Genomic DNA, 19,050 nt, shown 5'->3' on the forward strand with positions numbered 1-19,050 from the left:
TTGTATTCGGTTTGAGAGGAGAGACACCTGAGGTTTTTGACATGATGCTTGTTTTTCTTTGATGTTGTCAAGATGAAGCTTAATAGCTTTCATATTGGCCAACCAACTCTACAAGCTCTAAGAAATTTCCTTTGTTTGAACTTGAGAGGCTTTCATTGTCACCTCTGAATGCCATGCCTTGTTTCGCTAAGTACAATATAATATCAATCAGTCTGTAGATAATCTCCCTGTTTTTTTGCCTTTCTCTTTCTTTGGCTGCTTGCATCTCAAAGTCGGCCTTTTCCAATGCTGTATCCAATGCTTTTTTTTAAAGGCATTCCACCGAATCATGCCTAGCATGTTTGACTCTGTCTTGCTATGCTCCTTCATTTTTCCTTTAGCTTGCTTCCACAGACTTAACCCCACTGACTTCCAACCTGTCCTGCTCTTATACTTTTAATCATTCATGAAAAGCCTGCAGCTAAAACAGTACATTGCATCATTCTCAGGAGAATACTCTAACCAGGGGTGTTCTTCAATACCACTGTCCCTGAAACGAACGTCCTTGTTCATTTTTTTGGGAACGGCAAAATTGGACGACAGGGTCCTACTGAATTTGAAAATTTTGTGAAGGCCACATTGTATGTTATATTGTATTTCTTTACATGAGCAGGATCTGATGGATTTTGTAACTGAAGCAAAAACTCAAAGTCTTCAGGCTGTACATGGCTGTGGCTGCCTCACTCTCCATTTCTTCCTGTTCTGCGTCTGTCTCTTCCCTCTCTGTCTCATTGTATTGTCTTTCTTTCTCATTCTGAACTTTTTCTGTCTCTGGCTTAGTAAGTAAGTAAGTAAGTAAACTTTATTTATATAGCACCCATCACAGAAAGAATCACAGAGTGCTTTACAAGTAGCAAGTATACAATTTAAAAAGCATCATACAAACATAAAAACATAAAACATAACAACACAATCAACTAAAAGCTTGTCTAAATAGCAGTGTCTTCAGCTGTTTTTTAAAAGAAACAATAGAATTGGCCACACGCAATGACAAGGGCAAGGCATTCCACAATTTTGGAGCAGTCGCCTGGAAGGAGCGATCTCCCCGAGTTTTAAGGCGGGTTTTAGGTACCATCAGGAGATTTTGACCTGAGGAGCGAAGAATACGAGACGAAGAGTAAGGGGTCAACATGTCAGTGATATATTGAGGCATCTGTCCATGTAGTGCTTTAAAAGTTAAAATTAAAATTTTATAATCAATTCTGTATTTTACCGGAAGCCATGGAGAGTAAATAAAATCGGAGTAATGTGTGCCCTTCTGTTTGTTCCTGTTAAAAGCCTGGCTGCGGCATTTTGAACCAGTTGGAGACGGCTCAAAGAACAATTGTTAAAACAAGTAAAAAGAGAATTACAATAATCTAACCGTGAAGAAATAAAAGCATGAACGATCATCTCCATGTTAGTTTTGGGCAGTATTGTTCTTAATTTAGAGATATTTCTCAAATGATAAAAACAGCTTCTGACCAGCTGTCTAGAATGACCATCCAAGGACATCGATTGGTCAAACAAAACACCAAGGTTTCTTAGGCTCGTCTGGAAAGACGAGTCTAAAGAACAGAGGTGTTGTTTAATTCGAGATATTTTTTGTTCTGGAGCGATGATCATAGTTTCAGTCTTTTTTGTGTTCAGTTGTAGAAAATTGTTATATAACCAAGACTTAATGCATGACAGACATTCCAGTAAATCCATTAATTTTCCAAACTCAGAATCATTAAAAGAACAGTACAACTGAATGTCATCAGCATAAAAGTGATAAGACACATTATTAAAGTTTCTGATTATTTCACCAAGCGGGCTCATATATAATAAAAACAAAAGAGGACCTAAAACTGAACCCTGAGGAACTCCGTATGACAGAGGGGTCATATCTGACAAAATGTTATTAACAGACACACAGAATGATCTGTCGCTCAGGTAAGAGGTAAACCATCTAAGAACAACACCAGAAAAACCCATTTCACACCAGAAAAACCCATTTCTTAGTTCGTAGACCTTCACTTTTACTCTGTTGAGTTGATTCTGAGGCAGTTTCATCTTAGAGAATGAATAACAAACCTGTTACAATCATATTTTAAATACAATTGTTAGGCTTTAGTGCTAATTCAATTTATGATGATGCTCTTTGATGCTCTTTGCTGCTACAGGGCTGTGAGCGCGACTTTTTGTTGTTGGTTTCTTTTTTTCTTTTTTCATTTATAAATAAACACGCCCACAAATCCGCAAGCCGACCCTGTCCTCTTCCTTCCTTGAATTTGAATTTGAATTTTGTTACAGCATCCTCCAGCTGAGCGGTCGGCATCGCGCGTTCATACGTTTTGGGGGCGTGGCTTTGGAAGGAACCCAGAAGGGAGGGGGTGGGAGTGAATGTAATAATGCTCAATCCCAATTCACCCAATGCCCCTACCCCTTGGCCCTACCCCTCCGTTTTGCGCGTTCCCGTGAAGGGGTAGGGTTGTCTCGATTTTCTTTTGGTTGGAGGGGTAGGGGTAAGGGGAAGGGCCAGATAGTCCTTGAAACTAAGATTTTTCGGGACCACACTTCAGACGAAGGGGTATGAGAAATGTACCTACCTACATACACCGGCTACAGAGGCAACATGACTGCCAATAATCATTTTCTTTGTCACATTCAATCTTGTGTTCATATTTACGGTCATGTTCTTCAAAGAAACGGTTGCAAAAAACCGCTAAATTCGTTAACAATATGACGCGTGTGAAAAGCAAAAGTTTGAAGCGCAGTGAACGCGCGAATGAGGCGAATTCGCGTCCACCGTGCCGCGCTAAACGCCTCATTCGCGCCGCAAGACCTCCAGATGCGCGGAAACGCGTCTTAACATTGAAATCACTCACGCCAGACGCTCTATTCACGTCTATTAGTGGTGTCCCATTTCTTAGGGGAATATTTTCACCCCTACACTCTGATTCAAGAGGTAGGCGAAGTGATATAAAATAGAATTGGGATTGGGCCTAAGTAGCTGTCCTGAGAGGACTAGAGACACTCAGTTTTTATACTCTCTTTTTCAGAGTACAATTTACATTTTAATTATGTATTGGTATATAAAGACAGTTCACTCAACATTCACTACTTTCACTTTGACAGAGAGGGCAGGGCGCATTTTTTGAAATTAGTTTCGGTCCAGGTATGCAGCCTCCCCAGACAGAGCGCAACGCTCTGATAATCTGAAGACCACGCCCACCAAGGGGAAAAACAAACCAACCGTCTCCATTGACTTTGCATTGCGAGAGGCTGCCTCCTTGTCATTTCTTGCTTCTAAGAAAAGACAGAATAATGCCTAAAAGCTGCTGTGTGACAATGTGTACAGCAAACAAGCTAAGAAACCCAGAAATACGTTTTCATAAGCTGTCGACCCCAAAAAAACGAGCGTTTGAGGACAAAAAGTGGATACAGGCTGGAACGAATCCTGACACTCAGTATGCACTAAAAATACACTACGTGTGCAGTAAGTTAAACATTTGGTCACTGGTGAGTCAAATATCCAAATGTCAGTTTTATATGTTATATTTCTGTAAGATAAACTATCCTGTGTTGCCGATTACAGTCTCCTCCAGCGGATGTTAGTTCTCAGAGTAATGAGACACGCTCTGTCTCAACTGCCTGTATCCACTTTTATGTCCTAAACACTCGTTTTTTGGGGTCGAGAGCTAATAAAAACTTATTTCTGGTTTTTTTTAGCTTGTTTGCTGCACACCTTGTCACACAGCAGCTTTTAGGCATTTTTCTGTCTTTTGTTAGAAGCAAGAAATGACACGTGTGGGCGTGGCCTAAATGCGCTCTGTCTCTATACTCGTTAATGTTTGGACTAAAGTCGTTGAAGAACCCATGTGGAGTTGTGGACTCCTCCTACGAGAGGCGGAGAAACAGTCCAGTCTTAACGAATTGCAGATTTGCCCGCTGTATTTGAATTTCCAAACAGCTGCTCTGTCTAGAGTCCGAGAACATCCCTCACACACATCTGACTACAACATGCACCGACGGTAAGACTTTCTCAATTTAAACTGCACGTAGTTGAGCTGAGTTTCATTGTACAACAATGCGAATCATTATTATGTGGCATAGCGTTTTGATTTATGATGTCTTTGCAACACAAAGACCATTCATTTACCTTTCACGGGTAGGTAAAAAACAAACAAAACAAAACATCTAATGAAAACTGTGCATGACGCGAGACGTTTGAATGAGACTGCAAACAAGACAAGCTTTCTATGCACGTTTGCACGACTTTCGTTATAAGTGTGCACTGACTTATAACGAAAGTCGTGCAAACGTGCATAGAAAGTTTCAAGAGCTGTCAGCGGCGAGGGCTCGGGTAGGGACCACCCAACAAACAGGGTCCCTATAATAGCCTAGGTTTTTTTTTTTTCTTTCTTTTTTTTATAAACAACTCTATTCATAGGGACATTTTTGAATGAAAAAAGTCAAAATTCTGTTGCATGGCCTGTTTCAATTCAACACTCATTGACAGACAGAAGAAAAAATAAACGTGCATGACGATGTGAACTGTAAACAAGATGTAGTAAATACTGCACAAAGATTCATAACAGTCTTCATTCATTTCATTGAGCAAAATAGCTGTCAGTAACTAACATGCTCGGACCAATCAGTACCCTCAACTGCAGGCTACAGCCCAAGATAGGCGGTACTTATTTAAAGGTGCTCTAAGTGATGTTAGGTGATGTCACTTCTTGTTGAGGTTTAAAGTATTAGGTGTGTTCGACTGGATGTAACCGATCGGCGAGAGTAGCCGCGTGCAGGCGGGGTGGAGCTGCAAATGGAGACGTGAAGTCGGACACTTTCTGGTTCCCGTAGTGACCGCTCACGTGGTGTTTGCATACTTTACCACAGCTGAAGTGTAACAAATGCAATATTTGCCAAATAATACACAGATGTTTCAGAGACATTTTCATTCAATACTTTATGTACTGCTTCATACAGCGTCTGTTTGAACAAGAATAAAGTTCAACATAAGCTACTATCAATGAAGTGGAGTCTACGTTTTTTAATCAGTTTTAATTTGATAAACATGACACAACATAACATCGCAACTACATGAAAAGAGTGTTTACTGTTATAAAAAACAGATTTGTGAGCTTTAGAGGAAATAAAGGTGTTTGAATAAACACGAAACACACGTGATCGTTGTCATGCGGTGGATCTGGCCAATGGTGGAACAGCTGTGTCATCATCAGCCCTCCTGCAGCCGCTCTTGAGAAGCTGCGCTGGCTGAGTTCTCCGAATCGCTCTCATGGTACTTTGATGGCACACGTCACAGTCATGTGGTGTTGGCGCTGTATCAAGTCGGACAAAATTTCTAACCGATATGCACTGCTTCAAGTCAGCCGCCGATCGGTCTGCGCAGAGCTGCATGAAGTCGAACAAGCCTATTGAGCTAGACCCTCCCTCCTCCTCATCTGCGCACTAAACCCCCCAAACCCCACGCCAAATCCTTTTTGTCGGTTATTGGCTGGAACGGTTTGTTATGTTTCGTGGTGCGGGTGAGCCCAGTTTGTTTTTCTTGCCGTTTGTGGAGCCTGGGTTGTCTAGGGGGACAGGCAGCTAGCGGATGGTGAGGAGATGTTTGCTGTATGTGCCAAAAAAAGTTTTGGCCTAAAAAACGCGTGACATCGCTTAGAGCACCTTTAAAATAAAATATAAAATGATGCACATTTGAAAGAGGATATCGTTAATGATTTTTTTAAGGATAATGATGGCAGAAATATTTTGAATTACTTTTTATGGACTTGACATTGCTCAGCATAATTGTTATTATAATGTTCTCTCTTGATTTCCAGATGCTGTTTCATCTATCTGTCGGTACTGTTGATAGATACAGGTAAGAACAGAGCAAATACTGTACAGAAATTAACTGCTTAGAAACCTTTATGAATCTTTTGTTTCGAATCAGTGTTTGGGCGCGTGCTTCAAACTGCCAAAGTCACGTGATTTCAGTAGATAAGGCCAGAGCCGTTGTGGTGTAGAGATACAATTTTAATGGTTAATGAATCATGCGGATTCAGTGAGATCATTGAACAAATATCTATGGGTTTTTACCAGATCTCTAATCAGTTTTATACATTTGTGGACGTTTTAATGAGACATTAGTATAATAGAATAATAGTAGTTAACCCTCATGTGGTGTTCGGGTCATTTTGACCCGGAGAAGATTTTCTTTTTCCCGAAAATACTAGTTAATGTTATCGCTTTGGACTGAAACTTAGTGACTTTTTTCACAAATGGTATAACTACTTCTGAAATGTTTTGTGACAATTTTCTTAATTTTTTAGGGGGAGTTTTGTCACCTTGTCACTCTTGTGGTGTTCCCGGTCAAAAATGACCGGACTACAAAAAATAGCTTATAAATCACTCATTATGCAATATTATCACCCAATATTGGATTCAATCTTTTTGTCAACTTGTTCTCTTTCAATTAGGACTGGTTTTATATTTCTATTTGCATCTGATTAATCGTAGGCCTCATTTATTTGAGAGTAGGCATCTAATTTTTTGAGTAAAAAAAACATTATTTTTGAATAATTTTGGAAATTTTAAATAAATTCTGAAGAAAATTGGCACTGTTGATCACACTAGTCTACTTTAATTTTTCACCAGGAATTGTGTTTTGAAAAACTTTTATTTTGTACAATATGGCACAGAGTTACACTTGTGGTGTTCCCGGTCAAAAATGACCGGACTACAATAAATAGCTTAGAAATCAATCATTATGCAATATTATCACCCAATATTGGATTCAATCTTTTTGTCCACTTGTTCTCTTTCAATTAGGACTGGTTTTATATTTCTATTTGCATCTGATCAATTGTAGGCCTCATTTATTTGAGAGAAGGCATCTAAATTTTTGAGTAAAAAAAACATTATTTTTTAATAATTTTGGAAAAATAAAATAAAATCTGAAGAAAATTGGCACTGTTGATCACACTAGTCTACTTAAACTTTTCACCAGAAATTGTGATTTGAAAAACTTTTATTTTGTACAATATGGCACAGAGTTACACTTGTGGTGTTCCACTGGGCCATTGAGGGCCATTGTGGGCCATTGTTTCAATGGGCCATTGAAAGTGAATGGGAGAGACCAATGCAACCAATGAATGGAACAACACAAATTATGTATCATTTTAAAGCTTAGAATCTCAGCTTTTTAATGCATCTAATCACTTTGATCAACTCCTAACGACTGCTGAGTTATCACTCTAAAACTGAGTGTACCCCCCGCAGGCGCCACCTAGCTGCGAAATAAATAATCATAATATTTTTCAAAACTATTACCTTGATCAACTTAAAATAGGTGTCATTTGAAAGCTTAGAGTCTGAAATTTACAATGAATGTAGCCAATTTGATAAACTCCTAAGTAGTGCTGAGTTATTTGCTGATAAATAAAAATAAATAAAATCATAATTTATAAACTACTTTTTTGTATTACATTCAGCAATATGTCAAATACATCATACAGCTCTGATAGTCCTGTGTCATATGTCATTTGAAAGGTCTCAATGAGTAGAATACAACAAGCATAATTGTTTCAGGCTTTTTTACTAAACTTGAGCGAGGTTTTTCTAAAAGAAGCCCTTCAAGAGACCCATGTGTAAACCATGTATGGATGCTGAATTTTAGACACATTTCCGCTCGTAACTTCATGAAACATGCTCCGATTGTGGAAAATGACACATCATTATTTACAGCAGATGCTTACAATTAAAATGAGTCCAAACTCAACATGATCCATAACTCAGAACTAAAGATATTCCTCGTGGAGTTCTAACACAAAAAAAATCACAGACGCACAGACTCACGTAGCCAATCAAGGTAGCTTAGACTTGGCCTTTTTACTCGTATCTTCATGAAAATTATATAGATCATGAAAAATGGCACATCGTTATTTACAGCAGGAGTTCACGATTAAAAAGAGCCCAAACTCATTATATTCCATCAATCAGATCTAAAGATATTCCTCATGGCGTTCTAACACAGAAAATACCACAGACGCACCTAGCCAAGTATATACTCATGAAGCACTCTCGTTTGGTTTTCGCTCATAACTTCACGAAGCATGCACAGTTCGTAGAAAACTGTACATCATTATTTTCAGCAGACTATCACTATTAAAAAGAGCCCAAACTCAGCATAATCCATCACTCAGATCTAAAGATATTCCTAATTGAGTTGTAACACACAAACCCCCACATACGCTCACAGAGCCTTGAATATAGATGTAGCCTAGCATTTATGTCCCGTTTTAACTCATAACTCAATGAAGCATGCATAAATTGTGGAAAATGGCACATCATTATTTACATGAGATTGTACTAAATTCCTTATACATTTGGTATTGGTAGCCCTTTAATGTGTATTACGCTGTTACGCACGAACAGCGCGCTGACGTGCATTCCGCCAGAGCGGTTTCAGTTTACTCTTAGTTTCGTTTCTGCCGCCATCTTCTACGAGTGGTAAATGTGCGTGCATGAATGTAAGTTCATTTATCCTTATATTTAGCTATTATATCGCGATATATTAACACTTTCATGTCGCAGCTGTATATCCGATTGTTGTTATTATGTTCATATCGTGATTAGTGTGTTCAGAGGCGAGTGATGTCAGTGTAATTCACGTGTACATGTTTAGCGCTATTTGCCGCGCTGTGGACAATATAAACATGTATAGATGATGTATACTGAGGTGAATCTTTATGTTTACTGTATTCATACATATTCTTATATATCTTTATTTGTTTATTTCAGATTAAACCACATTCTACCACCTCAGTTATAGCTAATGGCTGTATGATGTTGGACATATTGACACATCCTGAAGAGATAAACAGTTAACAATTTTCTGTCTCCTGTCATACTTCTTGCCGGAGTTCCGTAGTGGACTAGCCTTCCACCTAACTTCACAAAATAGAGTCATTTACATTTGGTCCTTCGAGCCGGATTGCTATAGCCACTACGGTGACATGGAGCCACAGAGAACATGTTATTCTCCAGATACCACGCATCCTGCTCAAATGCAAGCCAGAGCGCGTCAGATCCCTTCATATCTGCAAGCTTATGAGGTAGCCTTGCCTAAATCCCTTCTGCCAGTTACTGGGCCTCACGAGACATATCAGCAGCTGAAGATGGATCATGCAGCGGCACCGTTGACCTTCAGTGGGCAGGCCGAGCCCGCCTCGATTGGGGTCCAGCCGACAAGACACGAGTTATCATCTCTGCAGTATGGACGAGGTACTGCCATAGTCAGTGGGGGAAGTATAGATATGGGGCTCAGCAGCCTGGTGGAGCAGCTAGATGTTGGTAGATCTCCTTCTTCTTCTTATTATTACACATCTCCAGTACCACAGCACCGAGCTAACAGCCAGTTAGAGTGTGAGTCATCAAGTAGTGGCACTGTTTCTCCATTTTCCGAGCGAATGGAACAGGCTCAAGCTTACTCACCACCCATTGTCAGGCCAAAGGCTACTGCAGTTCCCGCCATCCCGTTACTGAATACAGAGACGCTCATTCCATGCCTTGGGGTGCCCCGGGAACCACATCAATCTGTACGGTGGCAGACATCTCCGACTACACCTCATATAGTGTACAGCACACCTACACCACAACCCTTTATTCAGATGCCAGCAGCTGCATATGCGAGACAGACAGCAGTGGTATGCAGTGCAATATCCTCTCCTGCTTCCTATAATCTTATATCATCTTTGCCGCAAACTATCACGTCATTGAAGCTACCTACAGCCACGACAATACAAAACACTCTGGTGCCACCAGTTTACCAATTACAGATCCCTGCACATAGCCAACCAACACATGTGCCACACTCGTATCAGCCATCACCCATGGTCACAGGATATTATACACCGCAGCCTTCCATTCAGTCATCAGTGCAGAACTGGCATCCTCCTCCAGTTGCATCCACTATGCCATATCTGGCCTCACATGCACGTCCAGTATATCAGCCAGTACCTGCTGCACCTCCGCTCCAACCAGTCCCAGTCCCATCGCTACCAAAACTTGTGAATGACAGTGAAAGAGAGTTCACAGATCTGAAAATAGCCCTTGATAATCTGCTGAACCCCCACACTGAGCTCACAGAACATTACAAGTATCGCGTGCTGATGGAGCAGTTGGTCCTTGATGAAGCAAAGCTGATAGCCCAAGCATGCCGTCATCACCCTGCACCTTACACAGCAGCCATGGCAGCCCTGCAGCGCCAATATGGCCAACCTCACCAGCTTGCACAAAGTGAAGTTGCGGCTCTAATGAACTTACCAGATATCAAGGCTGGAGATTCAAAAGCATTCCAGAACTTTGCTCTTAACATTGATCTTCTGGTGGGTATGCTTATGTCTCTAGAGGGACCACAAGGAAGAGAGCTTACCTGTACCGGTCATGTTGACAGGTTGCTTAGTAAACTCCCTAAACACTACAGGGATGGATTCATAGAGCACTTACAACTAAGGGGAAGACTGAACACGGACAGTCTTAATCCATATAATTTGCACGATCTTGCAGAGTGGTTGAAGGTCAAGGCCGAAGCCCAGCGGCTTTCATCAAAGATGGCTCAACGCTACCACACTGAGAAGGCTCCAGCTCCACGTAGAGAGCGTCCAGCTATTATTAAGCCACAGACCCGGGCCATCTCCGTTTATCATGGTAGTAATCAGCCCAAGGAGGTTAAAGAAGTAAAGCATGTCCGAACAGAGGCTCTTCCAAACCAGCAACTAGTCCAGAGAACAAAGCGCCTGTGTTTGTTCTGTCATAGTGAAGAGCACTACCTCTCTCAGTGCAATGAGATCACTGAATGCCCACCTGAGCGACTTATCAAGTGGATAAAAGAAGGTAAGAGATGCTGGAAATGCGGACGTACCAACCACAATTGTAATGAGTGCACATTGAGAAAACCATGCGGAGAATGTGGGGACGTGCATCTTAGAGTTCTTCATCACATAGCACAGCAAGGCCCGAGCATCATGCTAGTTACAACCTCCAGTGACCGCATCTATGTGACACCACCTAGCCATACAGGACGGGTCTTTCTAAAGGTCACCCCCGTGTTACTGTGGAAAGGTGAGAAGTCTATACAAACCTACGCGATCCTTGATGATGGTGCACAGCGCAGCATTATTCTTCCCGCAGCAGTCCAGCAGCTAGGCCTACAAGGAAAGAAGGAAGTTATGGCCCTTCGTACCATTCGTCATGATATTACCCAGCTGGAGGGACAGTCTGTTCAGTTTCAGCTCTCATCCCAGTCCAGGCCAAAAGAGAGGTACAACCTTGCTGGTGTGTTCTCTGCACCTCTCCTGACCTTGACTGAGCAGACGTACCCTAGCAAGAGACTTCAGAGGAGTTACTGTCATCTGAGGGGTATTCCTCTTCCATCATTCAGCAAAATTCAGCCCCTTCTCTTAATTGGATCTGATTACCCAGGTCTAATCACTGCAAAGGAGCCCACCAGATTAGGCCCAGATGGCGGACCAGCAGCTGTACATACGCAGCTCGGTTGGGTTCTCCAGGGACCAGACGGGCTTCTTCCACACCAAATATCACCTCAACAGTGTTTGCTCACTTCCCTTTCATCAGTGCGAGATCCTATACTCCAAGAAGTAGAAAGGCTGTGGCAGTTGGACATTCTTCCTTACCGCAACGAGAAGCTGGTAATGCGATCACGACAGGACCAAGTGGCCATGGAACTACTGGAGAGCAAAACTCAGCGTGTGGAAGTGGATGGAATCTGGCGTTATGCTACCCCCCTTGTACGCTCTCCAAATGCACCACCATTGAAGGGTACTAGGGAGTCAGTTCTACCCAATCTCAGGGGTACGGAGAAACGCTTGAGCAGGGATCCAGAGAAGGCTAAGATTTATGAGGCTGAGATCCAGAAGCTCTTGGATGCAGGATATGTTGTCAAGGTCCCGCCAGAACTTCTACATATGGATAAGGAATCATGGTTCATCCCACATCATCTTGTCCACCACAATGGTAAGGATAGACTAGTTTTCAACTGTTCCTTCATCCATCAAGGTCTCTCCCTCAATCAGCAGCTCCTTCCTGGCCCATGCCTTGGTGCTTCATTACTGGGAGTTCTCATTCGATTCCGACAGCATCCAGTTGCTATCAGCGGAGACATACGTGCTATGTTTCATCAGGTGAGACTCCTGCCAGAGGACAAACCTCTTCTGAGGTTCATCTGGCGAAACATGCGGAAAGAAGATCAGCCTGATATCTACCAGTGGGAAGTCTTGCCTTTTGGAACAACCTGCAGCCCATGCTGTGCGACCTTCGCACTGCAGAAGCATGTCAGAGATCAGCAGGCAGGCGACGAAGGAGTAAGACAGTCCATAGAACAGAGCTTCTATGTGGACAACTGTCTACAGAGTCTTCCCACTGTGGAGCAAGCCAGGCAGTTAGTTGACAAGATGAGATCCTTTCTTGCAGCTGGGGGGTTCGAAATACGGCAGTGGGCCAGCAATGTCCCCTCAGTGGTCGAGCACTTACCAGCGAATGCGAAATCACAGAGTATAGAGCTATGGCTGCAGAAGAATCATTCTGACCCTCAGGAGCCGGCTCTAGGTCTGATGTGGCATTGCCTCAATGATCGTCTGGGTTACAGACACCGTCCGACGACAGAGTGTCTCCCGACAATGAGACACATCTACAAAGTCCTGGCATCTCAATATGACCCTTTAGGGTTTGTCAACCCCTTCACCACCAGGGCTAAAGTTTTAGTCCAAAAGCTCTGGGCTAAACCGAGAAGCTGGGATGACCCAAACCTTCCCACAGATCTGCTTGAGAGCTGGAGAGCATGGGAACATGAGTTACCTAACCTTGCTATGGTTGTGTTTCCCCGTTGTTACATCCCTTCTCATTTCAAGGTGGAGGCGTCCCGATTCAGCTTACACATTTTCTGTGATGCCGCCGAAGTGGCATACGGAGCAGTAGCATACCTGCTTATCGAGCAACAGGGTGAAGTCCACACTTCCTTCGTGATGGCCAGGTCAAGGGTAGCTCCAAAGCGACAATTGACAATGCCGCGGTTGGAACTTTGTGCAGCCTTGGCGGGTGCACAGCTCGCTAAGCTTCTATTGAAAGAGTTGACCATTCATATTGAGTCGACAACACTCTGGACTGACTCTACTACCGTCTTGACCTGGATACAATCTGAGTCCTGCCGGTATAAAGTGTTTGTCGGCACTAGAGTGGCCGAAATCCAGGAATTGACTGACCTGTACTCATGGAGATATGTGGACTCAGCAAATAACCCGGCAGACGACATCACCCGGGGGAAGACATTGGTAGAGCTGGCAACTCCCAGTCGGTGGAATCAGGGACCTCATTTCCTCCGTGGATCACCAGATCAGTGGCCAGCTATACCCCCTATGGAGAATCGAGATGATTCCTCAGAAACCAGAAAGACTGTATTCTGTGGACTAATTGTAGATGACCAAAGTCCGCAAATGCCCGACGCGGCTCAATTCACCTCCTGGAAAGCCTTGGTTAAGGCAACATACCAGTCCCTTTACGGGGCGGCCAACTTAGATGCAGGAACTCAGAGCCCTGATTATCGGAGCGCTGAAGCGTTTTTGTTAAGTCGGTCTCAGGTTGAGTCCTTCCCTTTAGAGTTCAAAGCCTTGAAGGCAGGCAAACCAGTGGCCCCTTCCAGTCGTCTGAACACTCTGGCACCGGAGTTTGATCAATCATTAAGTCTAATTCGAGTTGGAGGACGGCTCCGGAGATTGGAAGGCCTGAGTCCAACCGAGTCTCATCCGGCAGTTTTAGACCCCCATCATTCTGTTTCCAAGCTCCTTATCCAAGACTTTGATGAACGCTTACTTCATCCCGGTCCGGACAGAGTTTTTGCTGAGCTCCGTCGTCACTACTGGGTCCTGAGAGGCAGGCAAGCAGTGAGGCAACACCAGAGGGGGTGCGTTCAATGCCAGAGGTGGAGGGCTAAGCCAACAGTACCCATTATGTCTGATCTACCCTTGGCTCGTCTACGACTTCATCAACCACCATTCTTCTCGACAGGTGTCGACTGTTTCGGGCCCTTCATTGTCAAAGTAGGCCGCCGTTCAGAGAAAAGATGGGGTGTGATCTTTAAATGTCTGACTACCCGCTGCATACACCTTGATCTCCTTAATAGCCTGGATGCCGATGCCTTCTTACTTTCACTGAGACGTTTCATAGCACGGAGGGGTACTCCTTCGGAAATTCTCTCTGACCAAGGGACTAATTTCAGAGGTGCCGAAACAGAGCTGAGAGAAGCCTTCAGGAAAATGGAACCTCAACTGCAGGAACGGCTGGCTGACCATCAGATTACTTTCAAGATGAATCCTCCTGCGGCGCCGCATTTTGGCGGCACATGGGAGCGAGAGATCAAATCTGTGAAATCAGCCCTGCAGGTTGTTGTAGGAAGTCAATCCCTGCCTGAAGATGTCTTGCACACTGTGTTAGTGGAGATAGAGGGTATCCTGAATAGTAAGCCACTGGGTTATGTCTCGTCTGACATTGCTGATGTAGACCCAGTCACGCCCAACTTCCTCCTCATGGGGCGGCGGGACTCTTCGCTACCCCAAGTGGTCTACACTCCAGAGCCTCTGTCTAAGCGTCGATGGCGCCATGCCCAGACTGTAGTTGATCACTTTTGGGCGTATTATACCCGGCATTACCTACCTAACCTCCAGCCTCGTCTTAAGTGGCAGCGTGAGACTCAGGATCTGACTCAGGGTACGGCGGTAATGGTGGTGGACCCACAACTGCCTCGTGCTCACTGGCCTGTTGGTAGGGTTGAGAGTCTGGTTCCCAGCGAAGATGGTCATATTAGGTCAGCAAAGGTCAGAATAAAGGATCGTCTGTATCTTCGACCTGTGGCTAAGTTAGTTCAACTCCCAGCACTCCCAGACGGTGATGAAACCGATGTTAAGAACTAAGGAATTTATATCTTCTACATTTTAGCTATGCTAATCTGGGGGCGGCTGTACTAAATTCCTTATACATTTGGTATTGGTAGCCCTTTAATGTGTATTACGCTGTTACGCACGAACAGCGCGCTGACGTGCATTCCGCCAGAGCGGTTTCAGTTTACTCTTAGTTTCGTTTCTGCCGCCATCTTCTACGAGTGGTAAATGTGCGTGCATGAATGTAAGTTCATTTATCCTTATATTTAGCTATTATATCGCGATATATTAACACTTTCATGTCGCAGCTGTATATCCGATTGTTGTTATTATGTTCATATCGTGATTAGTGTGTTCAGAGGCGAGTGATGTCAGTGTAATTCACGTGTACATGTTTAGCGCTATTTGCCGCGCTGTGGACAATATAAACATGTATAGATGATGTATACTGAGGTGAATCTTTATGTTTACTGTATTCATACATATTCTTATATATCTTTATTTGTTTATTTCAGATTAAACCACATTCTACCACCTCAGTTATAGCTAATGGCTGTATGATGTTGGACATATTGACACATCCTGAAGAGATAAACAGTTAACAATTTTCTGTCTCCTGTCATACTTCTTGCCGGAGTTCCGTAGTGGACTAGCCTTCCACCTAACTTCACAAAATAGAGTCATTTACAGAGATTGTTAAGATTAAAAAGAGCCCAAACTCACCATAATCCATCACTCAGATGTAAAGATATTCCTCATGGACTTCTAACACATGTCTCTCCCATTCACTTTCAATGGCCAATTGAAACAGTGGCCCTCAATGGCCCAGTGGAACACCACAAGTGTAACTCTGTGCCATTTTGTACAAAATAAAAGTTTTTCAAAACAAAATTCCTGGTGAAAAATTAAAGTAGACTAGTGTGATCATCAGTGCCAATTTTCTTCAGATTTTATTTTATTTTTCCAAAATTATTTAAAAATAATGTTTTTTTTATTCAAAAAATGAGATGCCTACTCTCAAATAAATTAGGCCTACAATTAATCAGATGCAAATAGAAATATAAAACCAGTCCTAACTGAAAGAGAACAAGTGGACAAAAAGATTGAATCCAATATTGGGTGATAATATTGCATAATGAGTGATTTCTAAGCTATTTTTTGTAGTCCGGTCATTTTTGACCGGGAACACCACAAGAGTGACAATGTGCCATTTTGTACAAAATAAAAGTTTTTCAAAACAAAATTCCTGGTGAAATATTAAAGTAGACTAGTGTGATCAACAGTGCCAATTTTCTTCAGATTTCATTTAATATTTCCAAAATTATTCAAAAATAATGTTTTTTTTACTCAAAAAATGAGATGCCTACTCTCAAATAAATGAGGCCTACAATTAATCAGATGCAAATAGAAATATAAAACCAGTCCTAACTGAAAGAGAAAAAGTGGACAAAAAGATTGAATCCAATATTGGGTGATAATATTGCATAATGAGTGATTTATAAGCTATTTTTTGTAGACCGGTCATTTTTGACCGGGAACACCACAAGAGTGACAATGTGCCATTTTGTACAAAATAAAAGTTTTTCAAAACAAAATTCCTGGTGAAATATTAAAGTAGACTAGTGTGATCAACAGTGCCAATTTTCTTCAGATTTCATTTAATATTTCCAAAATTATTCAAAAATAATGTTTTTTTTACTCAAAAAATCAGATGCCTACTATCAAATAAATGAGGCCTACAATTAATCAGATGCACATAGAAATATAAAATCAGTCCTAACTGAAAGAGAACAAGTGGACAAAAAGATTGAATCCAATATTGGGTGATAATATTGCATAATGAGTGATTTCTAAGCTATTTTTTGTAGTCCGGTCATTTTTGACCGGGAACACCACAAGTGTGACAATGTGCCATTTTGTACAAAATAAAAGTTTTTCAAAACAAAATTTTTGGTGAAATATTAAAGTAGACTAGTGTCATCAACAGTGCCAATTTTCTTTAGATTTAATTTAATATTTCCAAAATTATTCAAAAATAATGTTTTTTTTACTCAAAAAATCAGATGCCTACTATCAAATAAATGAGGCCTACAATTAATCAGATGCACATAGAAATATAAAATCAGTCCTAACTGAAAGAGAACAAGTGGACAAAAAGATTGAATCCAATATTGGGTGATAATATTGCATAATGAGTGATTTCTAAGCTATTTTTTGTAGTCCGGTCATTTTTGACCGGGAACACCACAAGTGTGACAATGTGCCATTTTGTACAAAATAAAAGTTTTTCAAAACAAAATTCTTGGTGAAATATTAAAGTAGACTAGTGTCATCAACAGTGCCAATTTTCTTTAGATTTCATTTAATATTTCCAAAATTATTCAAAAATAATGTTTTTTTTACTCAAAAAATCAGATGCCTACTATCAAATAAATGAGGCCTACGAATAATCAGATGCAAATAGAAATATAAAACCAGTCCTAACTGAAAGAGAACAAGTGGACAAAAAGATTGAATCCAATATTGGGTAATAATATTGCATAACAAGTGATTTATAAGCTATTTTTTATAGTCCGGTCATTTTTGACCGGGAACACCACAGGTGGAATTGGGTTGTGAACACCACACAAGGGTTAATAGTCTCTTATTGGTTTGTTTAGTTGAACAATCCATGGAACAAACAAAACAAGCCCTGGAAATTGATAAAAGAACACATATTACACAGAGACTGGATAATTAATCTTATTAGATGATTAGATAATTGCATTTGATAAATTTTACTTAAAAAAAAAAAACATTTGGAATGGGTTTGTAAAAGGTGTTTTATGCATGTTTGGCCTGAGTATCTGTTGCAAACACACCGTTGTGACCACCAGGGGTCGCCAGAGGTTTAAACATTTCGAAACAGTGAATCATTTTGTGAAGCAATTGGTTCAATTAATTCGAAGCTTTTCTCCCATCACTACTGTACAGTAGGGTACTAAGGTTTAAAACTACTAGTGAAACGCTTTACTTTGCAGTTTTATAGCTTAATACTTTTTTTTGCCATTACATTTTATTTGCCAAACATTTCCAGCATGATTTAAGAAGTTCCAAAGAACATTTTATATTTAAATGAAAGTAAATCTGACTGTATAAAGAGTCACTGATCAATGTAAATTTTTAAATAATACTTGATTTCGGACCTATAAATTCAGAAATAATTGTAATATTAAATATTTGACAGAAAAAAACAGGTTTTCAATGTGGTTTCAGACTTTTGGACCCCACTGTATAATAATAATAATAATAATAATAGAGAACGATTAAATTTATGTAAAACTAAAAAAAAAATGTTTTCTAGCTTCTCTGCATCCGGTATTTGAAGGCATTGAAGGAGGCTCTGTCGTTTTGCTGTGCAGTCACAGAAGAATTGTACTTGAAGAAAAACAACTGACAGTCTACTGGAGACACAACGACACCAGGAATGTATACGATATTATCCATGGAAAAGTTTCTGTTAAGGAACAAGACCCAGCGTACAAGAACAGAGCAGAAGTTTTACCTGAAGAGCTCAAGAACAGCCAGATCTTTCTCAAACTCACCGATCTTCAGCTCTCCGATAGAGGAACGTACATCTGTTTCATTCCAGATGTGGGAGTTCATCACAGTACAAAACTGGTGGTCAGAGGTGTGTTATAATGCCTCCTAATTTAATACATTTGGAGTTTCTATGTGATTGAAATCTAAACAGAGTTGGTATAAATAGTCAAACATGTTGTACAATATTGTTTTTGCATGGCAGATAGTACACATATTTTGGTATATTGTCAAAATATCTCATAGTTTTCAAAGCGTTTAATTGTACTCCTAATTTTTGCCTCCACAGAACGGCCAGTAACAGAACACAGAGTAGTTCGAGTAAGAAGCCATGGCACAGAAACAAGCCTGGGAAGACCTCTGCAACTCCTCCTACTTTTATCTGGATTCATTCGGCAATTTATTTGATTCTGTTCATTGTATTGTTCCATCGATGTATACATTTTACTTTAGTTTGAACCCCTTTCTTGCTTGCGCAATTTGTAAAGTAAATATTTTTTAATAAAAGCTA

At 41.2% G+C, this 19,050-nt stretch overlaps 2 protein-coding genes across 3 annotated transcripts; both read left to right on the plus strand.

The window, feature by feature from the left end:
- The first annotated feature begins 3,754 nt into the window (after window positions 1-3,754).
- Window positions 3,755-19,023, plus strand: LOC311085246 (uncharacterized protein). The gene is made up of 4 exons (XM_084117678.1): window positions 3,755-4,034; window positions 5,850-5,890; window positions 18,304-18,630; window positions 18,829-19,023. The coding sequence occupies exons 1-4, from the start codon at window positions 3,826-3,828 to the stop codon at window positions 18,945-18,947; spliced, it is 696 nt and encodes a 231-aa protein (XP_083973804.1). The 5' UTR covers window positions 3,755-3,825; the 3' UTR covers window positions 18,948-19,023.
- Window positions 8,380-15,567, plus strand: LOC311085488 (uncharacterized protein). 2 transcript variants are annotated; one of them, XR_014606835.1, is made up of 2 exons: window positions 8,380-15,204; window positions 15,476-15,567. XR_014606835.1 is itself a non-coding variant. In XM_084117997.1 (2 exons), the coding sequence occupies exon 2, from the start codon at window positions 9,027-9,029 to the stop codon at window positions 14,991-14,993; it is 5,967 nt and encodes a 1,988-aa protein (XP_083974123.1). In that variant the 5' UTR covers window positions 8,380-8,540; window positions 8,812-9,026; the 3' UTR covers window positions 14,994-15,567. The 2 variants fall into 2 exon arrangements, 1 of the variants encoding a protein (XP_083974123.1); XM_084117997.1 differs by having other exon boundaries at window positions 8,380-8,540; window positions 8,812-15,567.
- Window positions 19,024-19,050: the final 27 nt, after the last annotated feature.

Source organism: Abramis brama (assembly GCF_963993115.1).
Source record: "Abramis brama genome assembly, chromosome: 6".
Lineage (NCBI taxonomy): Eukaryota > Metazoa > Chordata > Actinopteri > Cypriniformes > Leuciscidae > Abramis > Abramis brama.

Coding starts and splice junctions, on each gene's coding strand:
- LOC311085246 (XM_084117678.1), top strand. CDS start 3,826: ATGCGCTCTGTCTCTATACTCGTTAATGTTTGGACTAAAGTCGTTGAA. Junction 4,035..5,849: donor GACTACAACATGCACCGACG/GTAAGACTTTCT, acceptor CTTGATTTCCAG/ATGCTGTTTCATCTATCTGT. Junction 5,891..18,303: donor GGTACTGTTGATAGATACAG/GTAAGAACAGAG, acceptor AATGTTTTCTAG/CTTCTCTGCATCCGGTATTT.
- LOC311085488 (XM_084117997.1), top strand. CDS start 9,027: ATGGAGCCACAGAGAACATGTTATTCTCCAGATACCACGCATCCTGCT.